Source organism: Carassius auratus, chromosome 18 (assembly GCF_003368295.1).
Source record: "Carassius auratus strain Wakin chromosome 18, ASM336829v1, whole genome shotgun sequence".
In the NCBI taxonomy this organism is placed as follows: domain Eukaryota; kingdom Metazoa; phylum Chordata; class Actinopteri; order Cypriniformes; family Cyprinidae; genus Carassius; species Carassius auratus.
In genome coordinates, this window is record NC_039260.1 from 14,252,682 (window position 1) to 14,267,044 (window position 14,363).

General features: G+C 35.5%; 2 protein-coding genes across 2 annotated transcripts; both read right to left on the reverse strand.

Moving 5' to 3' along the window:
* Positions 1 to 5,369: 5,369 nt before the first annotated feature.
* LOC113118017 (extracellular calcium-sensing receptor-like) lies at positions 5,370 to 7,272 on the reverse strand. Its single transcript, XM_026286870.1, has 4 exons — positions 7,021 to 7,272; positions 6,126 to 6,908; positions 5,785 to 6,012; positions 5,370 to 5,648 (listed from the first exon to the last, which is right to left on the reverse strand). The coding sequence occupies exons 1-4, from the start codon at positions 7,270 to 7,272 to the stop codon at positions 5,370 to 5,372; spliced, it is 1,542 nt and encodes a 513-aa protein (XP_026142655.1).
* A 3,038-nt stretch (positions 7,273 to 10,310) lies between these two features.
* LOC113118018 (extracellular calcium-sensing receptor-like) lies at positions 10,311 to 13,287 on the reverse strand. Its single transcript, XM_026286871.1, has 5 exons — positions 13,036 to 13,287; positions 11,974 to 12,780; positions 11,646 to 11,873; positions 11,377 to 11,500; positions 10,311 to 11,224 (listed from the first exon to the last, which is right to left on the reverse strand). The coding sequence occupies exons 1-5, from the start codon at positions 13,285 to 13,287 to the stop codon at positions 10,311 to 10,313; spliced, it is 2,325 nt and encodes a 774-aa protein (XP_026142656.1).
* Between the last annotated feature and the right edge of the window lie 1,076 nt (positions 13,288 to 14,363).

Sequence of the window (14,363 nt, forward strand, 5' to 3'; positions counted from 1 at the left end):
TAACGTCCAGTAATATTAACGCCGTTATAACGATGGGAAAAGTAATTAGTTAGATTACCCCGTTACTAAAAAAATAATGTCATTACCTATTCCAAACAATGTGTGTCAGTGACTCTGTTTTTTTAAGTCTTATTTGGTGTTGTTTGTCCCAATAAGCTCCTCAAAAAGTAAAATAAGCTGTTCCCTGTCATGATTCTGCCTTCATGTCCTGATTTTCCTCTAGTCTTGAGGCAGGATCATGACAGGCCCGTGTTTTGTGTACAAGCACTTGGCCTTGTCTTTGGGTCATGTGCTTGTGTTGTCTCGTTTCCTTGCCCCGCCCTTGTTATCCTAGTCTTGGTCATTATTGATTTACCTGTGCCACCTGTTATGTCATTATTAGTCTCCCTATTTATATCCCCTTGTGTTCACTGTCTTGTGTGGTTCATTGTTATATTGTGATATATTGTTACTCTTTGTTGCACTTAGAAGAAGACGTTGTGAGTCCTGTTATTGTTTATCTGTAGTTCGTGTTCTTGTGTTAAGAGTCTTTGTTTATCGTCTCAACCTAGTCTAGTTAAGCCATTTAGTCTCTGCCCTAGTCGTTGTTTTCCCCCTCGTGGGTTTTGTTTTCCCCTTTTTGTGATCATTAAACCTTGTGTTTTGTGCATCCTGTCTGCGCTTTAGTTCATCCCAAACCTCCACGTGACAATTCCCGAGTGACTGTAGAATCCGGGTTCTACAGTCATTACTTTAAAGTCCCAAACAAGGATAGGAGGTTGTGTCAGAGGACTGGTTTGTCACGATCAATCTAAACGATGCATGCTTCCATGTCTCTATCCTTCCCAGTCACAGGAAGTTCCTAAGATTTGCTTTTGAGGGCGAAGCTTATCAATGTCGGGTTCTTCCTTTCAGTCTTGCACTCTCACCCCGCACTTTTACAAAATGTACATACTCAATTATACAGTATTGTTCAAAATAATAGCAGTACAATGTGACTAACCAGAATAATCAAGGTTTTTCGTATATTTTTTTATTGCTACATGGCAAACAAGTTACCAGTAGGTTCAATAGATTCTCAGAAAACAAATGAGACCCAGCATTCATGATATGCACGCTCTTAAGGCTGTGCAATTGGGCAATTAGTTGAATTAGTTGAAAGGGGTGTGTTCAAAAAAATAGCAGTGTGGCATTCAATCACTGAGGTCATCAATTTTGTGAAGAAACAGGTGTGAATCAGGTGGCCCCTATTTAAGGATGAAGCCAACACTTGTTGAACATGCATTTGAAAGCTGAGGAAAATGGGTCGTTCAAGACATTGTTCAGAAGAACAGCGTACTTTGATTAAAAAGTTGATTAGAGAGGGGAAAACCTATAAAGAGGTGCAAAAAATGATAGGCTGTTCAGCTAAAATGATCTCCAATGCCTTAAAATGGAGGGCAAAACCAGAGAGACGTGGAAGAAAACGGAAGACAACCATCAAAATGGATAGAAGAATAACCAGAATGGCAAAGGCTCAGCCAATGATCACCTCCAGGATGATCAAAGACAGTCTGGAGTTACCTGTAAGTACTGTGACAGTTAGAAGACGTCTGTGTGAAGCTAATCTATTTTCAAGAATCGCCCGCAAAGTCCCTCTGTTAAAAAAAGGCATGTGCAGAAGAGGTTACAATTTGCCAAAGAACACATCAACTGGCCTAAAGAGAAATGGAGGAACATTTTGTGGACTGATGAGAGTAAAATTGTTCTTTTTGGGTCCAAGGGCCACAGGCAGTTTGTGAGACGACCCCCAAACTCTGAATTCAAGCCACAGTACACAGTGAAGACAGTGATGCATGGAGGTGCAAGCATCATGATATGGGCATGTTTCTCCTACTATGGTGTTGGGCCTATTTATCGCATACCAGGGATCATGGATCAGTTTGCATATGTTAAAATACTTGAAGAGGTCATGTTGCCCTATGCTGAAGAGGACATGCCCTTGAAATGGTTGTTTCAACAAGACAATGACCCAAAACACACTAGTAAATGGGCAAAGTCTTGGTTCCAAACCAACAAAATTAATGTTATGGAGTGGCCAGCCCAATCTCCAGACCTTAATCCAATTGAGAACTTGTGGGGTGATATCAAAAATGCTGTTTCTGAAGCAAAACCAAGAAATGTGAATGAATTGTGGAATGTTGTTAAAGAATCATGGAGTGGAATAACAGCTGAGAGGTGCCACAAGTTGGTTGACTCCATGCCACACAGATGTCAAGCAGTTTTAAAAAACTGTGGTCATACAACTAAATATTAGTTTAGTGATTCACAGGATTGCTAAATCCCAGAAAAAAAAAAATGTTTGTACAAAATAGTTTTGAGTTTGTACAGTCAAAGGTAGACACTGCTAGTTTTTTGAACACACCCCTTTCAACTAATTGCCCAATTGCACAGCCTTAAGAGCGTGCATATCATGAATGCTGGGTCTTGTTTGTTTTCTGACAATCTACTGAACCTACTGGTAACTTGTTTGCCATGTAGCAATAAAAAATATACTAAAAACCTTGATTATTCTGGTTAGTCACATTGTACTGCTATTATTTTGAACAATACTGTATATATATCGACAATTTGTTGATTTCAGCTCAATCGGAGCAGATGACAATACGACATCGAGATGTCATTCTTGCTCACATTAAATAATTGGGGTTAAGTCTAAACGCAAGAAAAGTGTGCATTCTCCAGCACAGAGAACCACTTATCTGTGCATGGTGTTGAAATTCGACCACGATGAAGGCACGTCTGTCCCCTGCTCGGATCGAGTCAATCTTTACTGCAGTCAAGAGAGTGAGAGAAGCTCAGTTACTCACTGTCAAACATTTTCAGAGATTGTGTTAGTGTTTTTTAATGCCATTTATTTTTTGTCAATACAGCACATAGCACTAGTCAACTAAATGAATTTATCAAGGCAAAAACGAATGCACTATTGGAAGTTGAATGTAAGGGAGGTGCCATTTTGAAATTACTGTGGTCTAATGTGATGGTGTTCATCTTCTTATTCATGATGAAATTGTATTTTATTTATGTAATTAATTTATAGCATTAACAAGATGACCAGTTAATTCATTTTGGAAGTGATCACCGATGAATGTTTTTTTAGTCCAGTGCCTGCATATAAGATTAGTACTGACCAAGTTCAGAGCCTGCCATATGTGGATTAATTTATTATGTTGTGTATTTTCATCCGTTTCAATATGAAAACTAACTTTCATATTGATTCAGTGGATTTATTGCATTTTGAGAAAGAAAGAAAGAAAGTATCATGGATTTATTGCATTTTGGGGGAAAATATATATAAGTAGAATATAAGCGTCTACTTATATAAATAGTATTTAAGTAGAGCTTTTATCCAAAGCAACTTACAGATAAGGAAGCAATCGAATTCAACAAAACAGCAATGATATGCAAGTGCTATAACTAGACTCAGTAAGATGCAACTAGTATCTACTGCACTTCTCCAGTCTGCGGATCCCGATCCGCACGCTCCATCCCGATAACAGCAGAAAGAACTTCAGCTCCATCAATTTTGGTCGTAAGACACCCTCAATAATAACGAAATGTAAAAAAAATCTGTTGTAAAATAAAGAACCTAACAAGGTGTGCTTTTTGCCGTCTCCCTGTACTTTTTTTCTGAAACACGTCAGAAATGACTCATATTTTATTCCATGTATTTGTAGATCACATAGGCTAAAGTAAAATTCAAATGCCGTTTTATTTGTTATGAAGAAAGTAATTTCTGTTTTGTCAATAGCATGCAGAAGCCTGAAAAAAAAAAAAAATTCTGCAGGATTATACGGCTCGGCTGCCGCTTCTCTCCTGCTGAAAATGAACTGAGCTCGTGGTTGCTTCATATCGGTGCAGTACAGAAGGGATGATACACACACTGGCACACATTCAAAACAAATATTAAACCATAATCAATTTTTTTTACACAAACAAAAAAAGAAAAATCCAACTAATTGAAACAGTGAAAATCAAACCATTTCTCATTTCTCTTTTTATCTTTTTAAGCAGAAAATCTAATAACCAAAAGATACATGGAACAAAAAGATTAGAGAAGTTAGTTTATTTGTAGAACACAAGCTTCTACAGGGCAAGCAAGTCTGAAGTAATTAATTTATTTAAAGAATGCAGAAGCAAACATTAGTGCCTTGAATTGTATGCGAGCAGCTATAGGTAGCCAGAGCAAATTGATAAACAGAGGTGTTACAGAAGTAATTTGATAGTACACAAACTCACACATTTCAAAGATGATATGAAACATCTTTCTTCATTTTTAAAAACTCACAAAGCATATTTTAGATAAATCTGTTTATACTGCTGAAAGGAGTTCGTAAAATCAGGGATAATTTGTTGAATATACAGTATATTGGGGTAAGTTATTCACTTAAAGTAGTAGGTGGCTTCATTGCACTGGATTTGTCTGTCACATAAGGGATAAATTCAGAATCTAACACTTAGATGGCAAGGTTTTTTTTTTTTTTTTTTTTTTTTTTTTAATTAGACAGTATTATTATTATTATTATTATTATTATTTACCCATCATGTGTTTTTGTGTGTTTTGTTCTGGCCTGAGTAAAATAATGTAACATTTTGGAGCAAATATGCAAAACAGCAAACCAAAACTTGAAGCTAAAATAGCAAATATCTCAACAGCTACAGTAAATTTTCCAGGAGAACTAACATAAGCTGGGATAAATGTGAGCCAGACAGCACAGAATATGAGCATACTGAATGTGATGAATTTTGCTTCATTGAAGTTATCAGGCAATTTACGAGCAAGAAAAGCCAGAATGAAGCACAGGACAGCCAGCAGGCCAATATAACCCAGCACAGACCAGAAACCAAATTCTGAACCTAACTTACATTCTAAAATTATTCTCTCTTGGTAATAATCCATGTTCCTATATGGGGAAGGAGGGGATAATGTTAGCCAAAGCACACAAATTAGAACCTGTACTAGAGTGAAAGCAATGACACTAAGTCTTTGCTGCAACTGCCCGAACCATTTCATGACATTACTTCCTGGAAGTGTAGCCCTAAAGGCCATTAACACAACAATGGTTTTCCCCAAAACACAAGAGATACAGAGGACAAAAGTGATCCCAAATGCTGTGTGACGCAACATACAGGACCACTCAGTGGGCCGACCAATGAAAGTAAGTGAACAGAGGAAACACAGAGTCAGTGAGAAGAGCAGCAGGAAGCTCAGTTCTGAGTTGTTGGCTTTTACTATGGGGGTGTCCTTATATACAAAGAAAACTACTGCAATAACTAATGTAAAAAACACACCCAATAAAGAAAACAATACTAGAATAATTCCCATCACATCTTCAAATGATAAGAATTCCTCAAGTTTTGGGACACATGTATCTCTCCATTTGTTTGACCAGAATTCCGGAGGGCACTTGAGACAAATCAATGAATCTGAGGGGGAAATGTGAACACAAAATGTATTTTGAGTGTACGCTTTTGCTTGTTGATATTATGCGTTTTTGTACCATACCTGTCTTATTACTAATTTCTCCTTCTGCACATGTAATACAGTCATAACAGCAGACAGGTTTTCCTTTTTTCACAGCCTTCCTAGTTCCTGTGGGACAGCTCTCATTGCATTCAGACACAGGTACCTGTATAACATGACAATTTGAACTACAACTAAGCTTGCTTCTTGTTTACAGTAATGTAAGATACTTCAAATCTATAGGCATGCTCACAAACACACACACACGCGTACACACACACACACCCACACACACACAGTACCTGGCGTTGATTTTTGGCCCACACTATGCTGATGTTGTTAAATGAAAGCTGAAATTCTGGTTGTAAAGATGCATCATAGAAACCCACTTTAACAAACTTTATTGTCCCATCCTCCCCCTGCTGCCAGTTCAAGAGATCATACCTTGCTGCCGGATCTCCATTTTTATCAAAGAATACCTTCTCACCAGTTTCAGTGAAGAAGCTCACTTCTCTCAAGGCATTAATTACCTGTAAAAGCATGCAAATACATTAATGTAAATAAATTAATGCAGTTTTGAGTGCAATTGACATGACCATTTCCGCATCTGTGTAATTCATGCTACCTGCCATGTGTTGTTGACTTTCTTAAGGCATTTGCTTTGCTTTGTGTTCCATTTTTTACAACTTATTGTGTTGTTCAGAGCGTAGGCAACAGCATACACAGCCTTGTAAACATTATTGGCAATTTGTAATTCTGTGACATCTGTATACTGGTTCTGCACATTGTTCAAACTTTCATTGTCTTCACACATGATTATGCTTCCAGTAGTTTCTTGTGGGGGAAGTTTACATTGAAATAATGTTTCCCACAACTCTTTATACAAAGGTATGTCGGAAGACTGGTTAAGATTAGTCAGAAATTCTCTTAGGCCTCTTATTTCAGCTTTTGGGATGGCAAAGCCCATGGACCCTCTAAGAACTTGATGCCATTTTCCAGTAGCAATGTTCATATCAGAGATCCAGGATTCACTACCAATCCACTGTAGTCCAGTAATATTCTGTTGAGCTATTTCCCCTAGAAGAATGTCCATGTCTGAGTAGGATACAAATGCGACAATCACTTTAGAGCTAGATTTCTTTACAATATCCACAATTCTCAAAATGTCCTCCCTGGGATCAGTCCTGAAGAATGCCTCTGAGAATTCTACACAGACTCCAAATTCTGTGGCTGCTTTGATAAAAGTGTTCATGCCATTGTTACCATAGTCATTATCACTGCAAAGAGCCCCCACCCAGGTCCAGCCAAAATACTTGACCAGTTTGGCCAGTGCTTGGCTCTGGTAATAATCACTGGGAATAGTCCTGAAGAATGAAGGGTGTTTCTTTCTGTCACTAAGGCAGGCACATGTTGCAAAATGACTAATCTGCATTTTTCACCCAGGAAAAAAAATAAAATAACAAATTATGTCATAACAAATTATGTTACAGATCTTTGCTTGGGTTTTAAACAATTAGAGTAAAAATGCAGCAACTTACCACAGGTAAATGCAGAGGTCCAACAGTTGAAGAAATGGCAATAGTTGGAGTAGAGGATGTTTCTGCAATGATAGCTTGGATTGTGTTAGGTCTTTGACAGGACAACTGAGAAGCATTGTCTCCATTAATTAATGAAAGGGAGGCTCTGAGAGCCATTTCTATTGATCCACATGAATCGTAGACTTTGTAACCCAAACTGATGCCAGGAAGAATATCAGCTCTGTTGTTGATTTCTTCAATGGCAAATACCATTGTCTGTGCATTTTGAAATTCTCTGAGGCTCAAACTAAAAATAAAATTAAATTAAAAATAACAAATAACAATGAAAATGCATAAGGTAAGGCAGGTCTTATTGTGCACTCACCTCTTGCAGTTTGCCCTCTTTGGTTTAGAAGTGAATGTGGGCATTATTTCCTCCCAGCTATTGTGAAAGGAGAAGATGCCACCAATTGTTACATCCCCATCTCTTCTAAGCTGAGGGATGTCAGGAGGCCCCCATAACTTGCATGGAGGGTCGGCTGCTCTCACTAGTGTGAACAGAAGCCATGTGTGTAAGAACCCCATTCTAAACCCTCAACTGTCTACAAAACCTCTAGTGCTGTCATATATAACAGCTCTTGGATCCCAATTTACTGAATTTAATGTTGTGGGTGTTTCTTGGTGAACTGAATATTTGCTTAATTTAAGCCAATTAGAAAACAACACACTAAATAAACTAAACTTAACCCTCATGTGCTGTCAAATTGACCCATACTGGATCCAATGTAATTCCAAATATGACGACATTAAGAAAAAAACAACAACAACAAAAGCAACAACAACAAAAAACATACAACATCAAGTACATTCAATAAACAATTTAATATCAATATTTTCACACATCACAAAGAATGGATATCTTAATTTATGATTTATAAAAAGGTTTTTAACAACAATTTTTTATTTTGATGTTTGCGATTACACATTTACAAAAGTAATCAAGTAACAAGTAATCTTGACAAACTATATATAATTTGAAAGGTTTCAGACTCTAGTTTTCATATTTGCTGACTGATGATAGATTCTCCATTTGGGATATGGTGCCAAACACACTCTTAATCTGAAATATTGCATGAGTATTAATGTTCATGACCCTAAAAAGTAACAAAGTTAGAAGAAAAACAACATGAGTTAAATAGTTAAAGTTCTGCATTGAAATAAGTGAGGGGGAGCACCTTTTATCTTCATAAGATAATAATACTACTACTAATAATAATAATCATAAAAATCTAACCAATAAATGTTATTATTCTGGGTCTGTAGAGTTGCCTTAGAACATTAAAATAGTTGGGTTAAATTGTGCCGGGAACAGTACGAACTTAACAAAAGAATGTTATGGACATGTCAAAACACATCAGCGAACTCGGTTAATGAACCTAAATGAGAAAAAAAGTCACAAAACTTTATAAAAAAAATAATAAAATATATATATATATATATATATATATATATATATATATATATATATATATATATATATATATATATATATATATACACACACACACACACACACACACTATATATATATATATATTATTATTATTATTATTATTATTATTTCCGACAACTCGACAATCGACTGACTCAGAACAGTAGGGTATTTTCGAATTATGAATATGAAACAAACATATCAAATTCAAACTAAGTTTTAAATAAAATTTAGCTTATCTTCTTGCCTAAATCTAGTATGAGAATTGTGATAGTGGTTTAAACCCATATAAAATGTAATGCTAATGCATCCTAATTACGTCAAAGTCAACATGACAATAAATAAATAAACAAATAATGCATAGCCAATAATGTCTCTATTTAGGTATCTGTGTTTTGTGTTCAAAGTATGCTTTTTTTCTGTATGCATATAATATTTATTTTTATTTTTTTTCCACAATATGCAACAGTGCCAACACAACAGGGGACAACGTGCTATTTACTGTATTCCATGATGCAATGCACCCAGCTTGACTTTATTCTAACTGTGTGATAGTTTGTTTGTTACTTAGTCAGTTTTTCTGACACATTATCTATTTGTACTGCCAATATGGACAGTTCAGGTATACTCAACATGCTGCATTTAACCCATTTAACACTAGGTAAACTTCTGTGACAACAAAGTAACATAAAACAATTAAAATGTTTATTGCCACACTTTTATTTTTCACATTGTTTATTATATTTGAATATGAATATTAATATTTTGCATATATCATGTTATATGTTCACACAGTATATGAATATGAACGGTGTGCAAAAAGTGTGATATGTGGCCTAGTAGCCAAGGATGTCCCAATACCTGAGCATGTGAATAAGATCTAGACTGGTGGGTCACACGCATCACATCTATATCTATCTCTTTGCTGCTAACTGATTATGAGGTGTCTTAAGTATTTGTTTCTGAGATTACTATATAAAATAAACAAATTTAGTATATATTATTGTATTAAATATTACAATTAGTATTAATGTAGAAATAGTAGTAGTAGTGGTGGTGGTGGTGGTGCAGCATGGCAGCCTCCATCAGGGGGCGACCTGCTCTATGTAAAATAAAATAGCTTTTTATGTCTTTAAATGTATTCCGTTTAAACATTACAGAACATTAATTCATTCACTCATTCATTCATTTAGCAACAAACTACACAATCAAAGATTGCAGTACATTGACACTGACATTAAATAATTTGAACATATGGTCAGAATATTATTCCTAAGAAAGAAAGAAAGAAGAAGAAAAGGAGAAAGATAAGAAGAAGAAAAATAAAACTTCTTTGGAACAGTGAACCATGCGCAGTATATTAAACTATAAGGCAAATATGTGCACATATTTTGCTTGTGTGAATTCTATTAAACACATTAACCCACCAGCAGTCATCTGCAAACTCTTCACCCAGCTCATATTCCCTGGCAATTTTATTCTCTGAATCTATAAGATGACAATAAATCCCGAAAGTAAGTGCCTTTTGAGATTTGTATTAAACTCAAGAACATATTTCCATTACAGCTTAGGTGGAAGTAAGGTTGGAAGTAAGGAAAGAGCAGTGCCTGAAAATATCATGTGGGACACTGGTGGCTCATATTTAGAGGGCAGCATGGCATAACTGCAGAAGGGACTACCCAAGCACACAACTATCTGAACAGCTTTAGTCTTATTTATTTTCAGCATGACAGAATAATGCAATAATCTGTTCTGTGAATGTGTATTATTTCAGAGATTTATGTCTTTTCATATACATTTCTTTACACTTTTATAACTATCAATGGATATCATTTGACATCTTTGTCATAACATGCTTTTTAGTGTTCATTTCAGGTCTCAGTAAAATTACATAGCATTTTGGCAGGAAAATACAGAACAGTAAACCAAAGCTAGAGACCAAAATGGCAAATATCTCCACAGCAACAATATATTTGCCAGGAGAACTGACATAAGCTGGAATAAACGTGATCCATACGGCACAGAATATAAGCATACTGAATGTGATGAATTTAGCTTCATTGAAGTTGTCTGGCAGTTTCCGTGCCAGAAAAGCTAAAACAAAACAAAGGACAGCCAGCAGACCAATGTAACCCAGCACAGTCCAGAAACCAATAGCTGAACCTAAATTACATTCTAAAATGATCTTTTCCTGATAATGATTAATATTCATGTATGGAAATGGTGGAGATAATATTAACCAAAATGCACATATAAGCACCTGTATAAGTGCAAAGGTAAGAACACAGAGTTTTTGCTGCAAGGGCCCAAACCATTTTATGACATTACTTCCTGGAAGTGTAGCCCTGAAGGCCATTAACACAACTATGGTTTTCCCCAAAACACAGGAGATACAGAGGACAAAAGTGATCCCAAATGCTGTGTGACGCAACATACAGGACCACTCAGTGGGCCGACCAATGAAAGTAAGTGAACAGAGGAAACACAGAGTCAATGAGAAGAGCAGCAGGAAGCTCAATTCTGAGTTGTTGGCCCTAACTATAGGTGTGTTTCTGTACATGTAGAAAATCAGCATGATTAATATTGTGAAAAAGACCCCAAATAAAGAAAACAAAGCCAGAAGTATCCCCATTATTTCATCATATGAGAAGAATTCAATTTCCTTTGGAATGCAGGCATCTCCTCTTGTATTTGACCACTGAACAATAGGGCATTTCAGGCAATTAATAGAATCTAGAAAGAAGAAAATTAAATTAAAATATTTAATTATATATGAAATACTAACCAAGTACTGTATCCAATTTTGTGACAAAACACATCTACAAATAATATGGTTAATGTACTGTAACAGACAATTCCATTATTGTTTTGTAATAATTATGTACCTGTGCTGTTACTAATCTCTCCTGGAGGGCATAGTATACAATCATAACAGCAGACAGGTTGTCCTTTCTGTACAGCTTTCCTGGTTCCTGGGGGACAGCTCTCACTGCATTTGGATACAGGCACCTGCACAATTCCAATATGAGCTCATAAAAAATTATTATATATACTTCATGACTTGTAATTCAAATTATATAATAACAATAATAATAATAATAATAATAATAATAATAAAGTGTGTGTGTTTAAAAATGTATAGAAAAATCTCTACCAGATGGCTTCCTTCTCTCCAGACTACCTGAACATTATTCATGGAGAACCGCTGACCTTTAGGCAAAGAGGCATCGTAATAGCCAATAGTTTCCACCTTAATTTTGCCTTTATTAACACTTTGTAGATTTATCAGCTCGTATCTTGCTGGCGAGTCTCCGTTGTTATCAAAAAATACATTTTCACCCCCAGGTGTGGTGAAATTTATAGATTGCAAGGAATTTAAGACCTTCAGCAAGCAAATTAAATAAAAATGTTAGTGTATTCAGTTAAGTGACTGAAGTTCATGTGTAATTTATTTTATACTGTTGAAAAAAATCTGGTCTCACCTGCCAAGGCTTTATTTCAACAAGTTTTAGACAGGAGGAATTAGAATTAAAGCTTTTGTTTTGATCACACAAGATAAGATTATTAATTGCATGAGCTACTGCATAAATGGCTTTATATATATTGTTTGAGAACCTTAGGTCAGTCAAGTCAGTGAAAGAGTTTTGCACATCCCTCAAGTTCTCAGAGCCATTACATGTATTTCTTGTTTCACTTGGATTTAAAGAACAGTCAAAGACATGCTCCCAAAAGTTTTTAAGAAATATGCTGTTAGAAAATTGAGAGGGGTTAATTTCCTGTAGAAAAAGGTCTAGTCCAGGTATTTGAGCATTGCGGACAGTGAATCCTATAGACCCAATTAGCAAAGTGTGACCATTGATATCAGCTAGAGAGTCATCTGTGATCCAGGCATCACTTCCGATCCACTGCAGTCCTGTAATGTTCTGCCTGTATAACTCATCTACCAGTATCTTGATCTCTCTGTGTGACATGAAAGCCATTATTACTTTAGATTTGGAGGTTCTGATAATATTCACAATTCTAATGATTTCATGGTATGGACTGGTACTTTCAAAGGCTTCTGAATATTCAATACACACTCCTTCCTCATTAGCAGCCTTAATAAAAGTGGTTATTCCATTTATTCCATAATCATTTTGATTGCTTAATGCCCCCACCCACATCCAGCCAAAATGTCTGACCAGCTGGGCCAGAGCTCTACTTTGATAGTAATCACTGGAAATAGTTCTGAAAAAGGAGGGGTACTCCTTTCTGTTGCTCAAACAAGCACATGTTGCAAAATGACTAATCTGTAAAGCCAGAGATAGTGAAAAGATAAACATATATTATATATGCATATATATATATATATATATATATATATATATATATATATATATATATATATATATATATAAATAAATATAAAAAGTAGTTTTCGAAAGATACATTAAAGTACTTTTAAATGTATTGAATTAGTGTCCCTATTTTAAATTTTCAAACGGAAACTTTAAATTATAGCTACACATAAAAACAATTTATGAAGATAAAACATAGCTTACCACTGGTATATGAAATCTTCCAACAATCTTTGCAAAGCTCATGGTTGGTGTTGATCCAGAATGTCCAATAATGGCTTGGACTGTTGGAGGTTTAGTGCAGTTTGCTCCTTTTTCTGACTGATCTAGACTATTTACTAATGTCATCACAGCTCTTAGTATGTCTGTGGATCCACATTCATTGTAAATTTTGTAGCCCAGTTTAATTCCAGGGAGAATGTCTCTGTCCCTGTTTATTTCATCTATTGCAAACATCATTGTGTGAGCAAATTTGAACTCCCTGAAACTGAAACTTTAGGAAATTTTAGTCAGGCATGCTGTATATTTTTCTGAAGAGGATACAGCACAATAACAATAAATGTAAACAAATAAATAAATAAAATGAATCCATGGTACTAACGCATACATACTCTTTGCATGGACGTATTTCAGGCATTTTTGTAAATGAATCTGTGTAGCCATCTTGTCCGGTGCGGAAGGAAAATACACCCCCAATTATCAGGTCTCCATCTTTCTCCATTTCAGGCAAAACCCTGTGCCCCTGTGGTATGCAGTAAGGCTTTTCTGCCTGGGTTATCAGGACCATCAAAAGCAGCTGAAGTATCAGCATGGCAGTTCTGATTCCTACATGTTGCCGACCACTGCATTTATACAGTGTAGTAAGCCCAAACAACTCACAGTTCCTTAGGGGACTGAAAGTACCAATCATAATTTATCCTTCTCTAGGCAAAAGCAATTTTTTTTTTTGCTTTTGCAGCCACTAATATTTCCTTCTGGGAATGGAAATTTGTTATGTATTGTTTGTTTGTTTATTTATTTCCTTGCTTGCTTATGCAATAAATGCCAAATTTGGATTTGCATGCTAATAGAACTATCTTGCGTAAAATGCATAAAACAGTGAAACGTTGTTAATTAAATAAGTCCAGGAAATTCATCTTGATATAAATGCAATCAAATATTAAAATGAATACCAAAATTACCACCTTAAGATCAGTTCCTTTCAGCAGCCATCCATGATATAATTTTCAAGGGTGACTGATGTGTAAATTATTTTTATCAAATCTGCTCTCCATACAGTACAGCAATATATACCTGCATTTTAAATATTTACTTAATTTGCAAGATAAAATGCTCAAGGAAGAAATATCCTCTTCTTTATCCCAGGACATAATGATACAATTAAAAATCCATTGTAACTGATGTGTTGTGTGTTTCTGATACATATTTAATTGTTATATACTGTAGAAAACATTTCACGTTGCATTTTATTTATTCATACCTCACCATATTAACAAAATTGGAATACAGGGTATTTTTTGTTAAATAAATTCATA

Excerpts from the sequence above, each read along its gene's own strand:
- LOC113118018 (XM_026286871.1), bottom strand. The coding sequence starts at position 13,287 with ATGATGTTTGCAATAGATGAAATAAACAGGGACAGAGACATTCTCCCT. Across the intron at positions 12,781-13,035 it reads TTGGAAGATTTCATATACCA|ATTAGTCATTTTGCAACATG; the intron begins GTGGTAAGCTAT and ends CTGGCTTTACAG. Across the intron at positions 11,501-11,645 it reads GGAGAGAAGGAAGCCATCTG|GTGCCTGTATCCAAATGCAG; the intron begins GTAGAGATTTTT and ends GGAATTGTGCAG.
- LOC113118017 (XM_026286870.1), bottom strand. The coding sequence starts at position 7,272 with ATGGTATTTGCCATTGAAGAAATCAACAACAGAGCTGATATTCTTCCT. Across the intron at positions 6,909-7,020 it reads GACCTCTGCATTTACCTGTG|ATTAGTCATTTTGCAACATG; the intron begins GTAAGTTGCTGC and ends TGAAAAATGCAG. Across the intron at positions 5,649-5,784 it reads GGGCCAAAAATCAACGCCAG|GTACCTGTGTCTGAATGCAA; the intron begins GTACTGTGTGTG and ends CATGTTATACAG.